At 47.2% G+C, this 26,632-nt stretch overlaps 1 protein-coding gene and 1 long non-coding RNA gene across 7 annotated transcripts in view; one reads left to right on the forward strand and one right to left on the reverse strand.

Annotated features, from left to right (window-relative positions):
* Positions 1-26,632, reverse strand: part of SLC12A8 (solute carrier family 12 member 8) — a 174,108-nt gene that overhangs the window by 66,061 nt on the left and 81,415 nt on the right. For all 5 annotated transcript variants that reach the window (XM_066241463.1, XM_066241462.1, XM_066241461.1 and 2 more), the window contains one exon: positions 13,473-13,586. In XM_066241463.1, coding sequence (XP_066097560.1) covers positions 13,473-13,586 — 114 coding nt within the window. The remainder of the gene's footprint in view (positions 1-13,472; positions 13,587-26,632) is intronic.
* Positions 8,481-24,961, forward strand: LOC136312051 (uncharacterized). 2 transcript variants are annotated; one of them, XR_010726882.1, is made up of 3 exons: positions 8,481-8,657; positions 13,447-13,562; positions 24,417-24,961. It is a non-coding gene; the product is annotated as an uncharacterized lncRNA (long non-coding RNA). The 2 variants fall into 2 exon arrangements; XR_010726883.1 differs by lacking the exon at positions 24,417-24,961 and adding an exon at positions 14,048-14,285.

The following is a 26,632-nucleotide window of genomic DNA, read 5'->3' on the forward strand; positions in this document are numbered from 1 at the left end:
ATGTCTTGGCCACTGTGAACAATGCTGCAATGAACACTGGGCTGCATGTGTCTTTACGTATCAATGTTTCTGAGTTTTTGGGGTATACACCCAGTAGAGGGATTGCTGGGTCATAAGGTAGTTCTATTTTCAGTTTTTTGAGGAACCACCATACTTTCTTCCATAATGGTTGTACTACTTTACAGTCCCACCAACAGTGGATGAGGGTTCCTTTTTCTCCACAGCCTCTCCAACACTTGCTATTACCTGTCTTGTTGATAATAGCTAATCTAACAGGTGTGAGGTGGTATCTCATTGTAGTTTTGATTTGCATTTCTCTAATAACTAATGAAGATGAGCATCTTTTCATATATCTGTTGGCCATTTGTATCTCTTCCTGGGAGAAGTGTCTGTTCATGTCCTCTTTCCATCTTTTTATTGGATTGTTTGTTTGTTTGTTGTTGAGTTTTATGAGTTCTTTGTATATTTTGGATATTAGGCCCTTATCTGAGCTGTTGTTTGAAAATAACATTTCCCATTTAGTTGGCTGTCTGTTTATTTTGTTGTCAGTTTCTCCTGCTGAGCAAAAACTTCTTAGTCTGATGTGGTCCCATTCATTTATCTTTGCTTTCACTTCTCTTGCCTTTGGAGTCAAATTCATAAAATGCCCTTTAAAACCTAGGTCCATGAGTTTCGTACCTATGTCTTCTTCTATGTACTTTATTGACAAACTGAATGATTTTAAGGGTATATTTACTATATATTATGCCAACAAAAAATAAAAATAAGGGTTACTGAAACTCCAGGAAAAGTGAACAAGAAAATCAAGGTCTAAATACAGAGAAAACTAGAATGTGACATGATTTTAAACAACTGATGAAATTTAAAGAAAGTGAACCCACTTGGCTATGATATTAGAAACATTCTCTCCTAAGTGGCATAAGGGCCACATCATAATCACAGCAAAAGGAATGGAATTCCAGTTCACTACTTAGCTTTTCAATGAACAACCACTACATAGTCATAATAGTGTATATGTATTGTTTTTAACTTCTAAAATTCGATCTATAGGCAAAGCATAGAGGGCACAACTATAGCTACAAAACTAAATACAATTTTCTAACTTGGTGAAATAAAAGTAAAGTTATAGCTAACCAATATTAGGAAGTGAAAAAAGGGAAGATAAGTAGAGGGGAGAGAAAGAGCACTAATATTTTCGTTGTAGTTGTGTGGAAATCAAAATGTTAAGTCCCATGATTTTCACTCAGGACTGGCTTGGTGTCACAAGCTTCAATCAGTTTAATAAGAAAACTTGAAAGAGGAGCTAACCAATAAATTTGTTACATAGATAAGAAAAAGCCTAGAAAAAATATATACAGTGTGTCCGTAAAGTCATGGTGCACTGTTGACTGGTCACAGGAAAGCAACAAAAGACGATAGAAATGTGAAATCTGCACCAAATAAAAGGAAAACTCTCCCAGTTTCATACCTATTCAGTGCAGTTCGATGTAGGCTCCATTTGTTGCCCTACACACATCCAAACGATAGTGAAGTTCTTGCCACACACGGGTAAGGACGTCTGGCGTAACAGAGTGAATAATGTCTGTGATTCTCTGTTTTAGGTGATTAATGTCGTGGCACTTCATTATAAACGCGCCGATCTTCACGTTGCACTTCGGTCACAGATTCAAATTTAGCGAGCCACAGAACACACTGAACTTTCCTCTGTACCATCCACATCTCCACTGGCATGGCCATGAGCTGCTCCGCTGTATACATGGTGTTACGTCATCATCTGCGCATGCGCACATGCTGCCACATCATCCTACAGAAACTGGGAGGGTTTTTCTTTTATTTGGTGCAGATTTCACATTTCTATCGTCTTTTGTTGCTTTCCTGTGACCAGTCAAAAGTGCAAAAGTGTGCCATGTGGTAGAGTGTCGGCCTGGCGTGCAGAAGTCCCAGGTTCGATTCTCGGCCAGGGCACACAGGAGAAGCACCCATCTGCTTCTCCACCCCTCTCCCTTCTCCTTCCTCTCTGTCTCTCTCTACCCCCCCTGCAGCCAAGGTTCCATTGGAGCAAAGATGGCCTGGGCGCTGAGGATGGCTCTATGGCCTCTGCCTCAGGTGCTAGAATGGCTCTGGATGCAACAGAGCGATGGCCCAGATGGGCAGAGCATCACCCCCTAGTGGGCGTGCCGGGTGGATCCCGGTTGGGTGCATGCGGGAGTCTGTCTGACTGCCTCCCCGTTTCCAACTTCAGAAAAAATACAAAAAAAAAAAGTGCACCATGACTTTACGGACACACTGTATATACCAGTTACAATATATTTTAAGTAACTGTCTACTTATTCCATAGCTTGTCATCATAAAAGGCAGTTTCTAAGTGTTTGCTAAGAAGAGCAAAGAAATTTTCAAAAATACTGAGCAGTTTGTCTTTGAAGTTACAAAAACTGCTAACTTACAAGCTTAAGACAAGCAAATATAGATTTGAGAATGTGGTGTGTGTGTGTGTGTGTGAAACTGTTTGTTCACTTTAAGTGGTAAACTATAGCTTCCATGGGATTTGTCCACTTACCTGGTAATAACCAACTTGTTATGGCTTCCCTGATATTGGTCTAAAATGTAAATATAAAAGGATTATGCAGATCCCCTTAAAATTAAAATTGGGTATTCCTTGAGATAACTAAAGCATTTCTTGTAAAAATATTTTAAATACTTTACACCTAAAATAAATATGACTCTAACACATTAATCTTAAAACACAACACAGAATCTCTCAATTTCTTATACCAACAATAAGGAGTGAAGGGATGTAGCCTAGAATTGATAATATAACAGAAATTTAAATACTGTATATTATTTAAAGTTATAAAGGTAACCAAAAAGAACTTAAAATTAAAGTATAACTCTCAAAAAGTGGGAAGTGGATGGAGAAACATGGAAGTAAGCTAAACTCTCTGATTTCTTAGCATGGAGCCAATAGATTATATCTCACTTTGATTAATCAAGGTATAGGTAGAGACGGATGACTTAGTGATCCACAGTTAACTCCCTAAGTACTAAAAATGATTAAAAGTGGTTGCCTCTGGTGAGGCATAGGTGGGGGACTTGTTATATATCACAAGCACCTCTGCACTATTTTATTTTATCATGTGCAGGTTTTATTTGGATCAAAAAGGGCATGCCCAGGACCTGCCTTACCCTAACCAGTGCTCGTGGGACCACTGTCGCTGAACCTCTGCCCAAGGGCTAGAACAGTCTGGTGCCAAGGGTATCCCTGGCCAAATTTCCGTGTTCACCATTTTTAGACCCTACTAACCTCATCAATACCCTTCTGGGACCTCCCTGGTTCTGACCCTCGGCCACCCACCACTACGCTTACCACTGGAGCCTCACCTGCCCACCCTTATTGTCTCCCACTGCCCTGGCCATTCATTCAGCTGTGTGAGATTACCTACTCCCATTTCTTCTTCGCTATTTTAATACCTCCTATAGTTTGCCATGTCATTTTGTACACCTTCTTTCAAATCATTTACAAAAGTTAATAAAATCTACGAAAACTCCATTGCTATCATATATGCTCCTATCCAGTCAATGATTGATTAATCCTAATTGCTTTCTGCTCCCAAACAGGTTCTGTGTTTATAATAAATGCCCTTGTCGTCTCCGCCACACAATCCCTTACACAATGACCCAATCTTTGATGATAGATCCTACTGGCTGCGTGGTGTGGAGTGTGCTGGGGTCCTGGTCAGCAGGAGGCGAGGGGACAGACACTGACACAGGCCACCCTCAAGAGTGGGCCAGACCCAGATAGCCAGGAAGTTGGCTTTGGGACACAGAAAAGCCAGAAAGTAGGGAGTCAGTCCCATAGACACGAAGCTTCAGACCTAAGGAAATGGAGGTCACCTGTACTCCAGACAGGAAGCCTTATGGGCAACTCTTGCTGGGGAAATGCAGGTGACCTGTTACATGTGTCACATTGGCTTGCACACTGCAATTGCTGTTTGCAGAAGGTTGCCCTTGTTTGACTACACAGTTCTTGAGCAGATGAATTCTAGTTCTGGTGAATTATAAATGTCTTGCTTGCCAGTTAGTTCTAGAAAAAGCCTTTTGATTTAGTATGTTTTGCCCATGCTTGTGAAAGATGATAAAGACTCTAGTTTGCTTTCTTTCTGGTTCTGGTACAGTTTAAATATATTATTATTACTGTTAAAACTACATTTAGGGTGGGTATCATAGAACAGATACTCTTTCCCAGAGCATTTGTGTCCTGACATTTTACAAATATTGCATTCGTGTCCTGACATTTTACAAATATTAAATTTTTTAAAAAATCTCAGAGGAGTTTTTACAGCTGGACTAATTGCTAGTGCCTGTCATATGCTAATTTTATTATCCATTGCTAAGAACACAAATGTAGCATAGTGTTTCCCAGAACTTATTTTGACAATTGGACACTTTTAATAAAAAATAATAAAACACTTTATTCATTGTTAGTGTTTCATGGAACACAATTTGGGAAACACTAAGTGTCCATTTTGTAATTACTATTTGATCTTTACACTTTTCTAAGCAGAGCTGCTAAAATTGTTTACAATGGCTATCTAGAATCAACTATTTTTAAAGCAGAAAGGTATCAGAAAGATTGCCTTCTCTAACCTTTTATTTCTTCAGATGAGGAAACCGGGACCTACAGAGGAGAAGCGATTCTGCCCCATTTTTGAGCTACCTACACGTTTCCTAATCACAAGTCGGTGTTCTTTTTATTACATCAGACAGTCTCTCCATTTCATTCTAACATCTATGCTTTTCATGGATTTCCTTTTTTAAAACAGAGTAAATTCATGATTAGTTTGGGGTTATCTCTCCCACAAGTTAAAACTGGTACGACACAGGGGTTCACCCACAGGAATTCCGTCACCAGCTCTGAAGCACTTCTGTGCCTGGTCGAGGGCATTATCCCTCCTCGCGGGTCTGACTGCCAGTGCCAGGAAGCAGTTAATACCCTACCCAAAACCCCAGCTCAGTTTGTATCAGGATGACGATATGGTCTGCACACCGCTACCACGTGACTTAGCTACACAGCTCCCTTCATATGGTTTAAGCCTTCTGACTTGGTCTTCTGCCCTAGTCTTAAGGCTTTTTAGCATGTTCTTTATTATCTCAGCTTTAATATATAAGTAAGATGGTGTTGGCCATCACTTTACTAGCTAGGTTTATGAGACTAAACCTTCAGCACTACCTGTAGTCTTCTGGACACTTACATTATGCCCACTGGTGGGATTCAGCTGGTTCACGCCTGTTCGGCAGAACTGATACCTAATTTTTTGTTGAGTTTGGTGAACCGGTTGTTAAAATGGCACTTGTAGTCAGGGTTCTCTCTAAGGTGGGCGCCTGGGCAGCCGCCCAATGTGGAAATCACAAATTTACATTCCTTACTCTTTTTTAATGTTCATCTGTGCAACAGCGTATTCTAAGTGCCCGTAGGAATGTTCATTCCATCCATAGGTGAAAAATATTGCAAGTGAGGACACCACTCAAGAAGCAATATGGAAATATCTTAAATAACAGTTTTATTGTTTTTTGTCAGGTATTATTTAATATTTTTTTCATTAATATTTTAAAACTCTTTCTTATAACATAATTTAGTTTTGTGTACCTCTTTTATTGTCTTTATTTAAGCAATAAATGCATGAAATAACAAACTACCTTTTGGCATATTGTTTTTTTATACTTAAAACAGTCATTAGGGCAGAGAGCCGTTGCTACGTTCACCGATTACGCCTACAGATTGGTGGCTTGCACGAGGTAATGGAGGGTTGTGCTCAGTGCACTGGTGCTAATGTCTGGTCTGACAACAGACATGAATGGACAGGGGAGGAACTGATTCCTTACACACCTTGAAAATAATCCCTTGTTTCAAATAACCAGTATAAATGACAGGTAACCACTTACCCACATTTGCCAGATAGTGGTCACCTCTTTCTGCCGGCCCCCTGAGTCAACCCTGGCGCACCGGGATCCGAGTTTGCACTTGCTGCCTGTGATTACAATCCTACTTCTCACCCTGTTGTCTTTTTTTGTTCCTGAAAATGAGAATTAGCAAGGAGGGAGGGGGAAAACCTAATAGTTTTTCTAGGCTTTCCTGATTCTGTTAGGTGTTCATTAAAGGACTACTTAGTCTTTCTCAAGAAACTTCCAAGCTTCCTCCTGGGAGCTTTTCAATCCAAATCGATGTCCTTAGAAACCTTCAATTTTCTCTTTCCACTTATAGCTTAATTGTTTCTCTGCTGCTTATTTTCTTTCTCTTTTAAAGTGCATAAATTTATTATTTTTCTTTTTAATTAAGGTAGAATATCTATGCACTAAAGTGCCCGAATTTTATCTGTTTTTGTTTGTTTTGTTTTGTCTTTGTCTAATGTTTGGAGGTATAACTCTGAGCCTTATCAGCAAACAGGGATAAGATTATTTACCTTCCAAAACTGTTGCAAAGTTAGAATGAACTAGCTTGGCACCTAGTAGCTAATTAAATGTCCACTCGGAAGGCTGGGCTCCATTCCTCACTCAGAAATCCCTGGGCTTCCTAAGGACTCTGGCGGTCTCTCTTCATCTTACATCTGATTTCCAAACCTTTTCCACGCCTGACTTATTAGTTTGTTTGTTCAGTTTCTCTTGTAGGAATCTTTAAAGCCCTCTTCACTCTATTCTTGGAAGTAGAGTTTGTCAGTTGTGGACCCTCTAATGCCTTAGAGATTCTGCTGAGACAGTATCAAATAATGGGACATTCAAACGCCAGGACCGGAGCCAGGTTTGATGTCTTCTGGGTTGGGTCAGCTCTAGACAAGTGTGTGGTCTCTCTTCCAGCATCTTCTCCAAGGTATGTCAGAAGCAACGAGTTCACTACTTACTCCCTGGGTGACTTTGGGGAAACAACCTCTCTGTGTCTTTGTTTTCTCATCCATAAAAGGGATTAATAGTAGAGCCCATGGAAGGACCCACATTCTACGGGGCCTAGGACTTCTCAACAATATAAAATTATAAATATAAAATTAGGAACGGGGCCTTAAAAGGAGCTCACAGAAGTGAGGGACGTTGAAGCCTAGGTTTTATTAGCTTCATGCAAAACGTGTGTCTGTGAGAACCGGCGGGGCTGTGGGTATGGTTTAAATGAAAGAGTAGATCTCAACCAGTCAGCACAGTGCCTGACAGAGAAGGCTATTGTAATGATAATGTTTATTATAGATATTTGTAATAATTTTGATAAAATTATAAATTAATTCTCTATATAAAATTACCATAGTAGACATGTATAATAAATATAAATCTTCCTTCTTTTCTCCTGCTCCTGCTCAGAAGCCCATCCGAATGCAGTGGGGCAAGCCCCCGCTCCTGGTTGTCCTGACTCAAGTCTCTCTGTTCTTTACACTGGGCCCCCATTCTGGCCCAGCACCTTCTGTTCTCTCACCCACAAGACACACAAGTTAGGAGGAGACCAAGGGGATGTCTTGGGAAGGGAGGAATGCAGGAGGCAGGCTGAAGGTGGAGCCAGCACGGAGGCCCTGGGCGGAGGGTCCAGGGGCAGCCCCGCGTCAGAGGGGCCAGCACAGTGCCAGAGCTGCTCGGGGCGTGCGCTGTGAGATGGGAAAGGGAAGCGGGCCAGGGAGGTCAAAAGATGTCCCAGAAATAGCAGGACTCTTGACCACGAAGGTGACTGTGGACATTGTGGTAAAGGCTGCTGGTTTCCTTGCTACATTTTTATGCTGGGTGTGGTCAACCACAGAGGCCCTATCCCTTCCAGTAAGAGTTTGAGATTTGGGGACAGGGTTACATGACTTCACACATTGGTATTATTCCCAGTAAATTTCCATTTCATACTTCCTCCATGTATTGTGGTCCCAGATTCTTGGAGTGGCCGTGTGTGTGTGTTTGTGCATAAGCGCGCGTGTGTGTTTATACATACATGTGAAAACCCTGTACAGAGATGTTTGTTTCTCAGGGAAACTTTGGTGTTGTAGCTTGGAGGAGAAAAATACTTTTAAAAACAAAGCAAATACAGTCTACTCCAAGGCCCAGCCCCAGCCTGCAGCCACTAGCACAGGGTGCGGTGGAGGGCAGTGAGGAGGACAGGACAGAAGGACTTGCTTCATAAATCCAGAGGAGCCACCAAAACCCAGTCTTCAGCTGCTCTCCCCAGGAAGTCTCCTGCCCTTGGGATAAAAATCTCTGAAGTAACCTAAACAATATGTCTCTGGCCCGAGGTGGGGACACAGGGAGGGGGGGACTCAAGTATTTGTTCTTCCAAACTCTCTCCCCTCTCCACGGCCTGGCGGTTCTCTTGTTCCAGAAGAGGATGGCTTTGGAGGGAGCCCCAGCCATGACTCACTCAGAGCTAATCCTTGGCAAATCCATCACCATGGAAACTGCCAATCATCCATGCTTTTCATAGCTTAACAGAACATCTGCCAGGGGAAAGCCAAGTTATACAGATCGTTCGCCCTGACTACCGTGTTTACCCTGGGGCCCCTGGAAAACAGACGGCGAGCGAGGGGAGGCAACCCCCCACAGCAGGATGGTGGCCCGACTCAGGTCACCAATTAGCTGGGAGACCTTTAGCACTCCTTCATAAACTGCTCTGTGTTCCTTCTTTACCAGTTGGTCAAATAAAGAATCAGGTAAGTGATTCTCACCTGGCTGGGCAGAGGGGGTAGGAAGAACAGGGAAGCACATCCCCTAAGAGGCGTGGGTAAAAGAAGTCTGTGCAGACAGTTTGTTCACTATTATACGTTTATATTTGGAATATTACAAATAATATTCTCTGAATTTAAACCACAGAAAACAAAGCTTGACTAATATTCTTAGGTAGCAATCTTCCTCAAAGGGAGGGTTAAGATACTCCTCCCTGGTCCCAGGAGGCATCTCAGAATTTCTAGTGTATGTGAGGTTGTTAGTATGATTATCAAAAACAAATGTGGATGAAAAGACAAAAAGTCGCTAGACTAGCTGATCTCAAATGTTAGTCCAGCTCAAATTCTGGGCGACTGGCTGGCGTCTTCAGGTCTGAGGCATTGCTAATTGCTTACTGAAGGGAGGAGTACTGTAGGGGAGGCTGGTCACTACGGCCCTTCTCGGACTCGGCATCCCAGGGACTAAGGGGCAGATGCGGCGGGGGCCTGGAGAGGCAAAGGCGGGAAGCCATGGGGACGCTGTGGAGAGGGTCCGCCAGGTCACATTACTGAGTCAACCTCCTGGGGGCAGTGCCTGAAGTGAACACACTCTGGAGCGCTGCCAGCCAGGGAGGCCCCGGTACCACCTCCGGTGGAACTGCTCGCGGGGCATCCTCACCTGGGTTCTCGAGGGCGTCAGGACTGACGGCCAGGCCCAAGGACACGCCCAGGGGGGAAGCCCCCTGAATGTATGCTCCCCCCCCCCGTCAGGAGGCAGGAGAACGGGGAGGGGAGCTGGTAATACGTTCAGATGTTACCTTTTTTTTTTTAAGTTTCTCTATTTTACTTCCTCCTTTTCTGCCCATTCAGAAGGAAATTAGCCTATCAGTTGCCCCTTGAACAATGCAGGGATTAGGGGTGCCAACACCCCCACGCTGTTGAAAAGCCACATATAACTTTTGACTCCCTAAAAACTTAACCACTAATAGCCTACTATTGACCAGAAGCCTTACCAATAACATAAACATTCAATTAACACATATTTTGTATGTTATATGTCAGGGGTCCCCAAACTTTTTACACAGGGGGCCAGTTCACTGTCCCTCAGACTGTTGGAGGGCTGGACTATAAAAAAAACTATGAACAAATCCCTATGCACACTGCACATATCTTATTTTAAAGTAAAAAAACAAAACGGGAACAAATACAATATTTAAAATAAAGAACAAGTAAATTTAAATCAACAAACTGACCAGTATTTCAATGGGAACTATGCTCCTCTCACTGACCACCAATGAAAGAAGTGCTCTTTCTGGAAGTGCGGCGGGGGCCAGATAAATGGCCTCAGGGGGCCGCATGTGGCCCGCGGGCTGTAGTTTGGGGACCCCTGTTATATGTATTATATACTGTATTCATACAAAAAAAGTAAGCTAAAGAAAATGTTATTAAGAAAATCATAAGGAAAAAAATGCATCTACAGTATTGTACACACTTATAAAAAAAAAACACCTCTATGTATAAGTGGATCTGAGAAATTCAAACCCATGTTTTTAAGGGTCAGCTGTGTTGGATTGCCTTGGGGTGCTCAGGGGCAGGGAAGAAGTAGATTTGAGCTCTGTTTCTCAGAAGCCTGGGCCCTTAGGAAATAGAAAAGCAGCCGCAGAACGGCTGGGGAAAGCCTGGCAGTCACAACCAGGGCTGCAGGGCCGAGTGCGAATACAAAGACAGCATCCTCTGTTCAATGGTTATTAAGAATTTCACCAAGAGCAAAGCATTAAACCATTACAGGGCCCCTCTGCGCTTGGGCACAATGTGAATGCACAGGTTTACACCCATTAAGCTGGCCCTGGACAGGACGGTCCCCGGTGATAGAACAGAAGATTGCCCCTGGAGTTGAGGGCAGGGAGAGAAAAGCCCACAGGATTTGGAGCAAAGAGGACCTGGGACCCACTCCATGGCCGTGGCAATCAAGCAAGACCTCAGAAAAAAAGGTCTGGGAAATGCATAGACTCTAAGCATAGGGTTCCCAGGCTTAATGAATTTCTGGCCCCCAAAAGTGGCTCAGAAGCAGCAAAGAGCACACACCTAAAGGGATCTACAGACAGGAAAATGGGAGGGGCTGGCTCTGAGTACAGATAATGACTAGCCGGAGCCCCCCTATTACTCCTTGGTAGTTGGTAAGACTCGGAGACCCTGGAATAGAATGGCAGGACAAGGCAAAGGCACTGACGTCAGATTTCAGTCATCCTGGAGAATGAAGGCTTAGAGTCAGAAACGGACTCTTTGCAATTCATAAAAATGAAAGAGATGCATTATTTCCGGCATACCTGGATTTAGGATCAAAATTCTACCTGCTACTACTGAAGTCCAGCTCCAGGCTCACGTCTGTGGCCAAGCCTCAAGGGGCATCAGGTAGGAGGTCACTGTAGTGACCCAGGTGAGCAAGAAGTGGTCAGGTGGGACAGAAGGATAGTGTAGGAGGTAAAGGAAGTGTCATGAATTACTCCCCACTCTGGTATAAGCGATTGGCTAGATGGAGCTGCCCCTGCCTGAGCTCAGGAGTAGAGAAGAAGAACCAGTTCGGAGGGAGGTGGGATGAACTTGGTTCTGAACATGTTGGGCCTGAGACACCCAAGAGGAGATGTCCTGTGGGCAGCTGCAACTACGATGTGGAGCTGAGAGAAGCCGAGGCTCGAGCCTTGGGAGGCATCAGCTTTGCAGGTGGTCACTGAACAGTGGCGTGGATGAGAGCCCAAGGCAAACAATAGAGAAAGAAGAGACGAGGGCCCGGGCCTGGCCTAAAGAAACCCAACACTTTCTGGGCAGGCAGAAGAGGACATACCTATACAGGTAAGTCAGAGAGTCAGGAGGGAGGTATGGGCGTGCTGCATACAAGACAAGAGAAAAGAAGCAGGAAGTGGACTGCTCCTGAGAGCTCAAATGTATCGACAAATTGAAAATGCCTGTTCACTGAATTGAGTAATGTGGAAGCTCCTGATGATTGTGAAAGGACCCGAGGAAGGGTTATTAAAATTGGTTTGTTTGTTTGTTTTTCATTTTATCAGCTTTACTGTGAGGCATGACTAACATACAGGCAGCTGCACTTGTTTAAAGGGTAACAATCTGAAAAGTTTTGACATGTGACTAGACCTGTAGAACCACCACCATAGTTAGGAATATATTTTTCATCTCCCTAAATTTCCTTGTCCCTCCATCTGCTTCCCTCGGCCCCACTTCCAGGCCTCCACTGGTCTGCTTTCTGCTACTATAAGTTTGCGATTTCTAGAATCTTCTATAAATGGAGATTTTAAAATTTTATCTTTTTTAAAAGGTACTCTTTTTTATTTTTGGTCAGGCTTCTTTCATGCAGCGTAATTACTTTGATATTCATCTACATTGCTGCATGTGTCAACAGTGCATGTTATTTTATTGATGAATAGTTCATATTGTGTGGCAATATCATCATTTGTTTATCCATTCACCTTCAATGAGTCTTCGAGTTGTTTCCAGTTTAAAACTACTATGAATTAAGCTGCTTTGAACTTGAATGTACATGTCTTTAGATAGACATGTGCTTTTGTTCTCTGCAGCAGATCACTTGGAATGGAATGACTGGGAGTATGTCTAACTTTTAAGACACCGTCAAACTTTCCCAAAATGGTTGTACCATTTTATTTTCCCACCAGTTTTCCCGGAGAACTCCAGTTTCTCCGTATCCCTGCCAACATGTGCGATGGACAGTCTTTTAAATTTTTGACATTCTGGTAGCTTCTCCTCCTTTTTCTACCCTATCTTATGGTGTGGCAAAGGATAATGAGCAAGGAAACGGCCACATGTAAGAAGGCAGAGGAAGAAGCGAGGAGGGTAAGGAGACAATCAGCCACACCACAGGGCATCCACACAGCCTGCTCCGGATGAAATGCTTTCCTGAGTCTGTGCCCAGCGAATGGCTATTTCTGGAATCTTCTAGAATTTCTATCCTAAATGGAGTTTTTGTAAGTTTAGATTTTTTAAAAGGTATTCTTTTTTTGTCTGACTTCTTTCATACAGCCTAATTATTTTGAGATTCATCTATATTGTTGCATGCATCACAGTTCGTGTCTTTTTATGGATCACTTGATCAACATATTGGCTTACTGCCTTCCAGGCCAGGCAGCCAGCATGGGACAAGAGTTTTCTAGGGACCTCGGCCATGGAAGGTTCCTCCTAGGCCACTGAAGAATGGGAAGGTGGGGAAGGTGGGGGAGGTGGGGGAGGTGGGGGAGGTGGGGGAGGTGGGGAAGGGGGAGGAGGTGGGGGAGGTGGGGGAGGTGGGGGAGGCGGGAGGTGGGGGAGGCAGGAGGTGGGGGAGGCAGGAGGTGGGGGAGGTGGGGGAGGTGGGGGAGGGGGAGTCCTTCACTGCTCATGAAGCCGTGGTGTCCCCACACCCAGTGTGGTAAGCAAAGACAACAGCACTTCTCTGTCCCCTGGGAGAAGATGCGAGGTCAGGGGAGTTTCTAGACCAAGTCTGCACTCAATTCTAAGATGAAAAGGACTGCTTGTCCTGCTGAGGAATCCATCTTGCTCAGCCCTAAGAGACCCCTCTATTAACTTGGCCAAGAGCTGTTAATATATAAATATAGGAGTTAAGGAAGGTTAAATCATGTTAGGTCCCTTCAGGAATTATGAACAAGTAAACTGTTACAATAACAGATTTTTAGTCAAAGCTAAGGCCATCTCTAAAGTCAGATATACATCCTAAGCATATGAAGGTCAATTGTGAGCCTGAGTTTTAGGAACTAAGCGTTTATACCCCCAGTGTGAGCGTGAAGAAGAAGCCGATACCTGTAGCTGCTGGGAAGAACACCCCAAAGACTGTGAAGAAAGACTCCCCGGGGCTGTAATCTGGCAGAGCGTTGTTCCACAGCAACTCCGGTGAGTAGCCAATGAAACCGTGTTCTGAAATACAAACAGGAGAGCAAATGAGTCAAGGGACAAGATACAGTACAGGCGCCTCTCGATTACAGTCCTATCGTATGGACAGAGGCGGTGAGACAGTCTGACAGACGTCTTCCTCCTCAGTTCTAGGCCTGACTTTCGAAGTCTGTACCTACAGATATATGTAGATGAAATGACATGAAGGGGAACAGTAGTTACCTTTGGGAATAGGGGCATTCTCTCTCTCTTTTTTTTTTTTTCTCACAGACTTCAGTATAGCTGAAATCTTTCAGTGAGCCTCTATTTGTGTGTTTGCTTTTAACTTAAAATATTAAGTTATTCCCCTCAGAAACCTTCCCAGGGATCCCCATGACCTACATTATAAAGTCCAAACTCCTTAAGATGAAGGTCGAAGCCCTCCATAGCCTGGCCAGATCCCACCATTTCCTGTTCGTTCTTTGCCTTTTTCCTTTCCCCAAAAGGTCACATCATAGACCACTCTTCCCAAGAACACCAGGAATATCCGTTCCTGGGTCCTGCCTCCTGGACTCTTCTACATCTCTGAGCATTGATACTGTGCTTGTTCTCAAGCCTGTCTCAAACATTGCTTCCTCTGGGCTTTACATGAACTCTCTAATCAGAGTCAATTCCTCCTCCTAAGTGTCATTGGCATCATGACTTGCCCCATGTAAGGCCAGTAGTCGCCACCATCGCGGCCATTCACTTGCAGGTTTCCATTGGATTCGGGCAGACGGTATAGACACAGTGGAGCCAAAAAATGGTGGGCCATTCCTTTATTCAAGACTCGCACGGGCCAACGAGCAAACACACAGGGCTCCCAAAGCCACTGATACATTCTCCGTTTCCACAACCAGGAGAATCTTCTCCGGTTTCTCCTAGAATCAAAGGCCTCATCAGTCTCAGCGGAGCTCAAAAAAAGCCCTTCAGCTCTGGTTCCCCATCTGCTTCTTCAAACTTTCTGCACAAACTGGCTTCTTCTTCAGCACTCTGCATTTTCTCTGCTCTCACTTGGCAAACATGGTTTCTCTCTCCTCCAGCACTCATCAGCAAGACAATGGTCCTTCCCAAGCAGGAAGGCAATTTGCAATTTCACAGATCAGATACCTGGCGCTGCCCAGCGCCATTTTTTAACACTAAAAGTGAACAAAATCAAAAATTACAAATTTTGCAGACTCATTTGCCCAACACCCCAACTCAACTCCTTGGGGCAAGAAATCCAGTCTTACACTTCTCTGGCCCCAGAGTCAAGCACAGTGCCTGATACACAGCAGGTAGGTTGCAAATATGGGTCACACTGAAAAGAATCTTTTCTCTTGGATCTTTGCTATGGGCACATCCCACTTCCACGCTTTCAGTTTGACTGGTTCACAGACTAATTTATAGAAGAGACATCTCAGATCTGATTTCTTCAAAGCATTTTAGATGTTTTGTGCATTGACTTTAATAAAATTTTTTCAAGTGGTTTAAATCCTATAGGCACTTTGCTTCTTTGTCAAAGGAGGTCACTTTGAACAGCATCTATGGACATATTAGGGGGCTGCGGAATTTCAAGGGACAAGTCAAGTGTTCTTGGGCTCAGGGAGACCCAGGATATCCAGCTGTGCTGTTGAATCTCATCTCTGAGAACCAGATGCTTTGTTCCTGTCCACTACCGTCCAAGAGAAGCCAGTCCTTTGCTCTCAGCTCCCACAGTCACGGGGGATGGGCACGCAGCCATTTACTCCACAGCCAACGCCTAGGGCGGCGGTGGCTGAATCTCCTGCCTGCCTGTCCTCCCTCTACCTCAGGGCTTAACTGCACCCTGAGCATCCACCCACAGAAAGAGTTCCCTCTCCCTGATGAGTCCAGCGAAGATCGCCAGCACTTCCTACCACTTCCAAAATTTATAATGTTATAGGCAAAATATTTTAAAATAATAATAATAATAATAAAATGAAAGTTCAGTGAAGCACAAAGGACCCTTGGGCGCTCAGTCGGGACTTAAAATTATCATCGACTACTCTCTTTCCTGAACACAGAATTTGTCCTGGGACATTAAACCCCAAGAACTCTGCAACATTTCTGAATGGTTTGGCATCTTCACAGCTGGTCCTCCCCTCATTAACAAAAAAAGCGATAATAGCTAAGTTAGCTTTAGTTTATCCGCTGGCTGACCCCGAGACTAGCCTTTCTGAGGAGAAAACCAGTCCAGTCTGCCTTGGCAAGGAGCAGAGCCCAGCTGGAATGAGGCACGGTCTGCTAGCACGTCTGAGCGCAGGGCTGCGTGCGCCGGGCAGGCCCACCACTCAGACATAAACACTTCATCAGGCTCCACTGATCTCCGCCATCCCTACGGGGGCCCTGGCATAGGCAGGTATTTGGTCACCAGGGCTGAAGGGCTTTGCCTTGGTCAGTCCGAAGGGTCAAAGTGATTTCAGGACAGATGAGTCACTGGGAAGCCTTTTCTCTTCCTCCATCCTACCAACAAGATCCACAGATGAGAGAATGAGTCACTTGGCTCCTGTGGGGGCTGGGGAGGGGCTGCCCAGCCCCCTTCTCTGCAGGCAGACGGAAAACGCAGCCCCCACACAGTCACACAAACACTGCGGACCCAGCCCTCTCCTCCCAAGTCCAGCTCTGCCTCTCTCTCAGGGGAATAATCTCAACTGTCAAAAGAACTTTATGGACAAAAATATTTGGTAATGCTTTATTTCTAATAATGTAAAACAATGTAAGATGGGTCTAAATGTCTAACTATGGGGAGGGGGGCTGGAGTATTTTAAATGCTTAAAAGGTTTTTTAGTACCACAGAAAAAATATCCATGTTATATGTGCTATAAGTAAGAAAATGGATATCATTTATAGTATAAAGACTAAATATATATATATATATATATATATATATATATATATATAGTATATATAGTATAAAGACTAAAACTAAAAGTTTTAATTTATACATGTAAGGAAAGACTAGAAGGAAACATACCAAATTACTGACAGTGGCTGTCTGTATAATGCATTATGGGCAATTTCTTCCTTCCCTTCCTCCCTCCCTCCCTCCTTCCCTCCCTCCCTCCTTTCCTCCCTCCCTCATTCCTTCCCTCCCTTCCTTCCTTTATGTTTACACATTTTCCACATTGTCTTTAAGGAGCATAATTGACTAGAAAACAAACAGAACATCCCGTAATTGAAAACTCACTTTCTCCAGGCAGCTTGTCTATAAACAAATGTCTTTTTTTTCTTTCCATCTATACTCCCTTGCTTCTCAAAATGATACCAGTGGTTTATGAAAAAAACTTAAGGCGGCAAATAAAATAAGGATAAAAAAAGAAGAAACAAACAAAGAAGCTAGAGAGAGGGAGGGAGAGCTGGGACGCCCACAGCCGAACCTGCAGGCAACACAGCACTGGCCCCTGAGCCAGGCTCTGGGGTAAGACCCTGCAAGCATCCCTTAAACCAGAATTCAAGGCTCTGAGAGAGCGGTTTGGGGTTTTTTGGTTTGTTTTTTTTTGTTTTGTTTTGTTTTTTATATTTTTTTGAAGTCAGAAGCGGGAAGGTAGTCAGACAGACTCCCGCATGTGTCCAACCAGGATTCACCTGTCATGCCCACTAGGGGGCGATGCTCTGCCCATCTGAGGCGTTGTTCCATTGTGGCTGCAGTCATTTTAGCACCTTAGGCAGAGGCCATAGAGCTGTCCTCAGCGCCCGGGCCAACCTTGCTCCAATGGAGCCTTGGCTGTGGGAGGGGAAGAGAGAGACAGAGAGGAAGGAGAGGGGGACGGGCGGAGAAGCAGAGGGCACTTCTCCTGTGTGCCCTGACCGGGAATCAAACCCAGGACTTCCACACATCAGGCTGATGCTGTACCGCTGAGCCAGCTGGCCAGGGCCGGAAGAGCGTTTTATGACTTTTTTCACTAAGCTCAATCAGGCAGGGACAGACTCCCAGGGCCCGCCCCTCATGTGTGCCACTTTCTAATGGATGAGAGGAGTCCCAGAGATTTGCAGGGTGGACCTCCCTCATTCCCTCCGTCCCTGCCTTCCCAGGCCCCTGAGATTCGCACCCCTCCACTTCCCTACCACCACCTCGGGTCCCCAGTCCTAAGTCAGCCCCCACCAAGTCTTAACCCCACCGGCCCTCACCCCAGCCCCTGAGGTGAGGTCTCTCACCAGCCCCGGTCTCTTCCCCATACCCTGAGCCTGGTGGCCCAGCTGGACCTTGAGTGTCTGCAAAACAGGTGTCCAGGTCAGGCCCTGATGTCTCTGACTAGCTAGTCGCTAGCTGTGGCTTGAGTGTGGTTAGCTGGGCTGAGTAAACACCAGTTGCCATGACCTCCTGCAGTGGGTCTTCATGACTGATTTTCTGATGTCCAGACCAAAGGTACCTAACTCTTCTGTCCTGGCCCTGTTTGACATTCTGATGAAGTGGTGCCCTCTCCCCATACCCATAGACAGCACATACTGCATACCATTTGGGGTTGTCAGGCTCTCAAGATGTTCTGGGAGACATAGACCCCAAGGCTGAGGACTTCCCCTCTGGGGGCTGCCTCTTCCTATAAGGCCACCTGCCAGACCCTGCACGGACCAACGGCATCCCAGCCCTGCCTGTCACCACTCCATGCCAAGGAGCAAAGAGTGGCCCTAAGTGACACAACCAACCGTGTTCCATGTTGCATCCCTGCCAGGCCAGGCCGAGTCTCTCTGGGCACAGAGATGGTGCAGGTCTCCCAGGGACCTCACAGTGCAACCTCTCGTCTGAGAACAATGATGCAGAGTCACTTACTGAATACCTCAAACGTCCCAGTAACTGGGTATCAAGCCCTCTACACTGTCATCCTTGAGCTTCACAACTTCCCTGCAAGCTCAGAGTGAGGGAACCAGGCTCAGGAAGGTAGGGAGTCTTGTTCAAGGTCACACAGCCAGACCTGGCCATCTTGCAGCCGCTGTGTCTCCTCCAGGAGGCCGGGCCCCAGCCCTGGCCCTCTGTCCCTCACAGAGACATGTGCAGCCGGGGCCCCTCCAGGAGGCCAGGCCCCGGCCCTGGCCCTCTGTCCCTCACAGAGACATGTGCAGCCGGGGCCCCTCCAGGAGGCCGGGCCCCGGCCCTGGCCCTCTGTCCCTCACAGAGACATGTGCAGCCGGGGCCCCTCCAGCTTCATGAGACACTCTCCAGAGATGACTGCATCCTCCTCTCCATCTGCGGGGCCAGCAGGCCCCCTACAGAATGCCACCAGCTGAGGGGTGTGAGTAGCTGGTGCTTGCCCAGCTGGGAAGAGGCAGAGCCCAGCCTGGACCCCAGGTCTGTTGGAATTCAAAGATTTCCATCAACCACACTGTTTCTATAATTCATCCCAGAGTTGTTTCCCCAAACGTTTCTAAAAATTGTTTCTTTTGCCTCTATAAGTCTTTCATCTCCTCTGCTGATAAAACAGGGGAGCTGGGCTGGGGCCCTCTCAGCATCTTCCAAGTCTGAGAGGCCTGGGGTGCCCAGCGCCTGCAGCTGCTGCATGTAAACGTGTCTGGTTTGACCTGACCATCTGTGTCTATAGCCACAGAAAAAATACTCTGGTCCCATTTGAGCTATGTGCATTTAGGAGAAACAAAGAAAACAAAGCACAGCAGCCAGGCAAGAACGGGCAGAGGGAAGATGCTTGCAGGCCTGCCTGTAGAAAGGCTTGGCCTTTCCCCCAGATTCGGGGTGCCACCAGTGGGCTGTGGTTCTTCCGGTCCCTGTCTGTGCTCCTGGGATCCCACCCACCTTGTCTTGGCCAAAGGTGATCAGCGTTGGTCACAAGTAGTGACATAGCACAGGTCACTACTGTCCTGGGCTGGTCCCCAAACCTTCTGGTAAGGTCGCTGCTAGGAAGCTCTTTGTGGCACCGGTGGGTCCCCTACTCCCGCCACCCCTGCCTCTGAGGTCTGCTGAACTTAGAAGACCAGTCGGGAAGCCATCAGCCCTCACATGTGGATGTCAGATTGCAACCACTGACTAACTTAGAAATCGAGATTTCTAAAAATGACGCTGGCCCTCTGGCCGCCACCCGGCTGTGAGCCGCAGCTCCAGGAGGGGAGGGGGCCTTCCAGCACTGGCTTTCTTCTTGGCTCCTGTCCCCAACTCCTCAACCAGCAAGATAACCCTTTCCTGGGAATGGACAATGAGAGAGGCTGGTCCAGCCAGGAATAGAAAGAGTGGAGGAAGGGCCGGGAGGGAGGGAGGGAGGAAGGCAGGGAGGGGCCACAGCCCAGACCTGAAGGGCAGGCTGGGCCAGAGATCACAGGAAGAGCAGCTCTGCAAGGAAAAGGAAAGGAGAGGCTGAGGTTCTGGGAGGGGGCACACCACCGCCCCTCAAACAGCACCCACAGGGCAAGGGAAGGCCGCCAGAGCGAGCGGAGGATCCCCAAAGGAAGGGGAAGAGCAGTAGGGTGTGCCCTAGGGAAAGCACTGTGCTATAGATGAGGGTCCTCCTAAGGTCCAGCGCCATGGTGGACTGGCACTCAGGGTGGTCTGCCCAGTGGCCCTTACTACTGTGGCCACTCTGGGACATGGACTGATGGGGACAGAGACTGCAGCTTGGGAGAAAGGCAACACGTCTGAAATAAGTCTCACACAGAGAGGTCAGTGGAAAGGAGAAGAAAGGAGGTGTCCAAGGCCTCATCTTGACACTAAATGCCCCACAGAACTTCTGCCCAAGCAGCCCCGTATTCAGATGCCGCCCAATCCCAGACGGCCTAAGGCAGACAAAGAGGGGCAGGGAACCCCAGCTTGCCCCCGGCCGCCAGGGCCGGCCAGCGGAGTCTCTCCCGCTCTGGGCTTTGGTGTTAGCTCCTGGGAGCTGCAATGCGCGAAGCAGCCACAGGTCCCAAAAGGGGAGATGCCGCCAAAGAGCAGAGGTTGGAAGGAGTCCAGGCTATTCTCCTCCCTGGAGAGGGGCACGAGGACCCCAAAAATCTCGGGGGGAAAGGGAAGAACTATGACGAGTCCCACAGACTCACTGTGGGACTGTAGGTGAGTCCTTCCCCCTTTGAAATGCAAATTCTGACCCCCCATCTGGAACAGGCCTGAGATTCTGCATTCCTAATGAGCTCCCAGATGATGGACAGCAGACTGAAAGCAACAGAGTCCTAGACGGACTTTTCACAACCCTTCTCATCCTGAAAGCTGCCAAACCAGAAGCCCATTCCCCAGTCTCAGGACGCCTGGTCCAAACACACTACTGCTTTCCGATGGTAAATGTAAAATCCCAAATTAGCTTCCAGAACATTTTGGCATGGCTCCCTACCTCCCTGACACCTCTTCCCTTTCTCTGTGGCCACTGATACAATGTACACTCCATAACTGTGAGACAAACTCACTACCACATTTTAATATGATAATGAGTCAAAGCAATTATGAATAACAAGTATTGGCATAACATCTTCCATTATTTTCAGTGTCATGGGTACTCTTCATTAGTGCAAATATGAAAACCTCATGGTCTAAAATTCATTGGCCTTTTTTTACAACTGATGAAAACGGAGTTCAGGACTGGAAGGTGGCTGGTCAAAGGCATGGAAAATTGCAAATAGAACAGTAACCCTAGCTGAGGGTTAACTTGGAGTCCACATAGTACCAAGCCCCAGTGTGCCACCTGTCCTTGATCTGGGTCATAACAGTCCTGGTCCATTATAGATGCTCCATAAAATATTGTTTAATTGAACTCAACTGGGCTGTATTGATTTGGACTGTATTGATCATAGACTGGAGAGATGGAAGGAGAAATATGACAGGTTTGGAAGAGGCCCCCACGGCGCCCGCCCACGGCACAGCTTCTTTCCCCGCAGGAGTTCTGGGCCGTGAGCTGGGAGCCTTCCCCAGACCACAGGCTCCTCTCTGGCTTGGTCCTCCAAAGGGAGGGTGGGGAGAGGATGTGAAAGGGTTTCCAGCTCCCAGGCCCCCACCCAGAGAGAAAATACACAGAGGGTGAGCTGGGCATTCCAGCAGTGGCCAGAGGGGAAGTCAGAAGCAGGCTGGGCCTGCCCAGAGGGCGCGGGGAGGAGCAGCCTGGAGCCTCCGGGCCCCTGGGGAAGGCCTCCACCCTGCGGGACAACTGGCTGGCGGGAGCAGCTGGAAAAGCCCTGGAGCTGGGCAGCTCAGGGGATAAAAGGCCCCAGTTGGGGTGATCTCAGGGCAGCCCCCTTAGGAGGGGTGGCTGATGGTTCCAGTAACAAAAGAGGCTCCTGCCAACCCCTACAATCTAGTCCAGTCCTGGGATTCCTTCTGAGTGAAAGATCCCTCAACTGTGGAAAGAGGATGAACCTTTTCCTGATGAATGATTTCTAACATCCAAGAAATTGTTCTATTTGCTACCGTGTGCTCTGTTTTAAATGCTTAATGAACCTTTCCCTACAATGGTCTTTGGGTCAGCGAGTTGAGATGAGAAGGAATTTTTGCCTGCAGAGGCCTATGGAGGAAAGAACTGTCAAATGCCCTAGAATGGGTTTTTGTTTGTTTTTTGGGGGGGGGGAGGGGTTGTATTTATTCACTGAGAGGAGGGGAGGCAGAGAGACAGACACCTGCATGTGCCCTGACTGGATCCACCCAGCAAGCCCACTAGGGAGTGATGGTCTGCCCATCTGAGGCACTGTTCCATTGCTCGATAACTGAGGTCTTCTTAGCACCTGAGGTGGAGGTCATGGAGCCATCCTCAGTGCCCAAGGCCAATTTGCTCCAATCGAGCCATGGCGGCAGGAGGGAAAGAGAGAGCGAGAGAGAGAAAGAAGTGATAGGGTGAGGGGTGGAGTAGCAGATCTACACACTGGGCCAACCAGCCAGGGCCCAAATACTTCAGAATGTTGAGAAACTCAGGGCTCACCTAGGCGCAGGAAACAAAGTAACTTGGGATGATAACAGTGATTACCGGACACGCTGAGCAAGGGTCTGTGCCAGGCATCGTTCTAATGCATTATGAATACTAGCTCATCAGAACCTGGTGAGGTAGGCGCATTGTTCAGGTAAGAAAATTGAAGCACAGACAGGATTCAACCCTCAGCTCCCACTGCTTGGATCAGCGCTAGCCCAAGAATGCAGGGAGTGTGAGAGGGGAGTCCGGAGCTGAGCTGATCGGCCTGAGGCCCTACTGAGGGGACTACAGAAGACCCCTTCCAGCCCCAGCCCGCAGAGCCCCACTGGCCTGCCCAATGCAGCTCTCAGCTCAAAGGAGCCCTGAGAAAGGAAAAGCTGGCTTTCTTATCTCCTACGGGAAAAGAATGCACTCTCCCGCCAGGATAAGTGGCTGTTTTGACAGGAAGTCTCCACCCTGGCTGTGGGTTCCTCCCAGCCACCACTTATTCCTTCTGGCCCTCCCTGCCTCTGACGTCCTAATTCCCATTCTGCTTAAACAGACCCCCACACCTCCAAAATAATTCCATCCCACTGATGGTCCCCCTGCACAGTTCTGGCCTCAGGTGGTGGTCAAGAGTTCTGACACATGAGTCACTTCCCTGTCCCACTCTGGCCTGGACACCTTCTCCAGGCAGCTGGGAAGGTAATGGATGGTCAAGGGACCTCCTGCCAAGAACCATGCTGAAAATATTCAAAATCCCGGACCTCCCAGTTCTGTAGCCAATGGCAACTCTTCCTCACCCCAAGTCCTACTCAAGAAAGAAAGGGAACAGATACTCTCTTAGAATGCCATGGCAGAAGATGTGGTATCACAGGACATCAGAATGTTAGACCACAAGGGTTTTTATCCTCAAATCCATTTTTCAGATGGGAAGGCTGAGATCCAGAAAAGGAAGAGCCCACACCACAATTAGCAGCTTGTCAGGTAAAACCAAAATCCAGAGTGGCCCAACTCCCATCCAACGTGTCCTATGTGTCCCCACAGACCTGGTGATGGCACTCACCTACCTGTTGTCACTGCCTGGCTACATGGGGGCAGGAACTGTGCTGTGTTATTCCCTGGTGTGTTTCCATTGCTTAGACCCAGGGTTCATGCAAAAAATCTAAAACATAGTCTGACCACATGGTTGCACAGTAGATAGAGCATCAGACTGGGGCACAGAGAAACCAGGTTTGAAACCCCGAGGTTGCTGGCTTAAGCATGGGCTCACCAGCTTGAGTGCGGGGTCACCGGCTTCAGCATGAGATCATAGACATGACCCCAAGTTCACTGGCTTGAGCCCAAGGTCACTGGCTTGAGCAAGGGGTCACTCGCTCTACTGTTGCCCCCCAATCAAGGTACATATGAGAAAGCGATCAATGAACAATTAAGGTGCCGCAATAAAGAACTGATGCTTCTCATCTTTCTCCCTTCCTGTCTGTCTGTCTGTCCTTATCTGTCCCTCTCTCTGCCTTTCTCTGTCTCTGTCACAAATATATATATATATTTATATTAAAATAAATAAATATATTATATATATGTAAATATATATATAAGTGTCCACCAACAGATGAAGAGCTATATTCATACCATGTGGTATATCAGTGCAATACTATGCAGCTATGAGAAGGAATGAAGTATTCACACATGCCATGATATGGATAAAACTTGAAACATGTTAAGTGGAAAAACTCCACAAAAATATTGCATTTCACATGTATAATATAGCTAGCACAGGCAAGTTTATAGAAACAGAAAACAGAATAGAGGTACCTGGGCCCGGGGGTAGGGATAGAGAGTTATTGCTTAATCGATACAGTTTCTCTTTGGGGTATTGAAAATGTTTTAGAAGCAATCATCATGGTTACACAGCATGGTGGGATATAACTAATGCCACTAAATTGTACATTTTTAAATGGTTTAAAATGGCAAATTTATGTTGTATTTTACCATGATAAAAAATAATAAGCAAGCCATTTCTTCCCTGCAGGGACCACCCGCGGCATCCTTATTTCCAGCCTGGGTTCCTCTCTGCCTTGCAGATGGGGAGACAGGATAAAGAGCTTCCTGGCCACAGCTGATCAGAAAGCGAGGGGCAAAGCCACGGGTGCTGACGTCTCCTAGATGTGGACTCTGACTTCTCCCCAAGCGAGCCACCACCTCGGACAGAAGCAGGGAAGGGCAGTTCCGGCTCTCGGCTGCTGCCGGCTAGCAGAGCCCAGCAGTGGCCATCTGGCCACGATTCCTCTGAGGCGGATTTGGGCAGAGTACCGTGCGTTTTCAAGTTTAGGTGAAAACCACAGCTTTCTCTGCTGATGTCTAGAACCTATGGGCTTTTATTCAGGGGTGAAGAGTGGGAGTCGGGGGATTTGGGGCAGAGCTGTTGAGAAGCCCAGACTGCAGTATCAACCGTGCCCAGCACCCACTGAAAACTTCAGCAAAGGCCTGACCTGTGGTGGTGCAGTGGATAAAGCGTCGACCTGGAAATGCTGAGGTTGCCGGTTCAAAACCCTGGGCTTGCCTGGTCAAGGCACATATGGGAGTTGATGCTTCCAGCTCCTCTCCCCCTTCTCTCTCTCTCTCTCTCTCTCTCTCTCTCTCTCTCTCTCTCTGTCTCTCCCTCTCCTCTCTAAAATGAATAAATAAATAAAAAAAGAAAACTTCAGCAAAGTCAAGGGCTCTGTTGCCCCCATCTTGCTTTTGACGCACGTTCCTACTTTCAAAACTCTCATGGTCACTGGGACCCCAGGCCTGAGAGCAGTGGGTGACACAGGTCTCACTTAACTAGAGCGGGCCTTGGGTGAACGTGCCTCTCTAACCCGGCTGCCCCGAGCTAGCACCACAGCCCGCTGACCTCACAGCCTCTTGCTTTGCTCCCATTCCTTTGGGAAGGGGACTGCTAGGGGCACCCTGCTCTCGGCACCCAGTCTTCTGGCCGTGAGAGGCCAGACAAGACACCTGCCATCTTCCAGGGCTGCTAGAGGCCCAGAGAGGACATTGTTTGCTCCAGTGTGCTCCTTCGCAGGGGCTCCTCAGCCCCTGGGTCCTCTGCAAGCTTCTGCCAACTTTCTGCCCAGTGCTGGAGGAGAGTGAGGTGCCTTTGTATGCACCCCCTCAGACTAGGATCGCCCAGAGGTCAGGGACAGGTTCCCTCCTCCCTCTGCATGCCCTCCTCATCTTCAGGGGGAAGCAATCACTGGGATGCTCTCTGGCTAGGGGGAACCATACATCCCACCTCGGACAGTCCCAGCTTACACCTGTTGTCTGCAGTACTTGTCAGTAGAGCCAGCAAGTTTTCTGATGACCAGTGAAGCAGGGAGTCTAGAGAGGAGGACAGTGTGAAGGAAGGAAGGGGCACTCCTCTAGGCTGGACTGGGCTGGTGTGCCCCAGTACCCACCTTGTCATAAAAGTACAGTGTGGGAGGAAACCCTGAGCACCACCTGGGAGTGTGTAGGAACGAGAATCTCAGCTCTCTCCTCTCCCCTCCCTGCCCCCTACCCACACTGGGAACCTTCCTTTTAACATCCCCAGATCTGAAGGTTAAGAAGTACTGTACTGCCTTTGGGTATGATCCAGGGCCCTGCAGGGACACATTCCTCCAGGATAAACAATAATGATCATTGTTAATTGAGCACCCACATTGTGCCGGCTATGACACTAGGCATCTTACCTATAATATCTTATTTTATGCTTTGACAACCCCGCAAGGTAGGCATTTATTTCTACCTACTTTTCAGAAATAAAGACAGCAATCAGAAAGGCTAACAAAACTGACCAAGTCTAAGCAATGAATTATAACTGAGCTGGTATTTGAACACAGGGGTCTGACTCCAAAGCCATGTTTCTAACGACTGTAGAAAATATGATGCAATCTTTCAAACTGGGCCTGTCAACTCTCTACAGGGCCAAGAAGTGCATTGGTAAATGCAGTCTCCAGGGAGGTGTGCTAGGCTGTCTCATTGCCTCATGCTGTCTTGGGCTGTGGGGGCCTGTGTGCTGGGGTTGGGCTAAGCCTATGGCAGAGGGTTCACTATTTCTTTAGAACACATTCCTGAAGATGAACTTCCATGGCCTGGCCCCCAGCGAGCATTAAGGACTGGGGCTGGAGTGACAGATAAGTAGGATGGTGAGCCAGTCTTCTACTACAGGGTCAGGAACCTCCAGCGTTAACCTCATCTGGGCCCTGGAGTGGGGGTAAAGGGAGA

This window comes from Saccopteryx bilineata, chromosome 8 (assembly GCF_036850765.1).
Source record: "Saccopteryx bilineata isolate mSacBil1 chromosome 8, mSacBil1_pri_phased_curated, whole genome shotgun sequence".
Lineage (NCBI taxonomy): Eukaryota > Metazoa > Chordata > Mammalia > Chiroptera > Emballonuridae > Saccopteryx > Saccopteryx bilineata.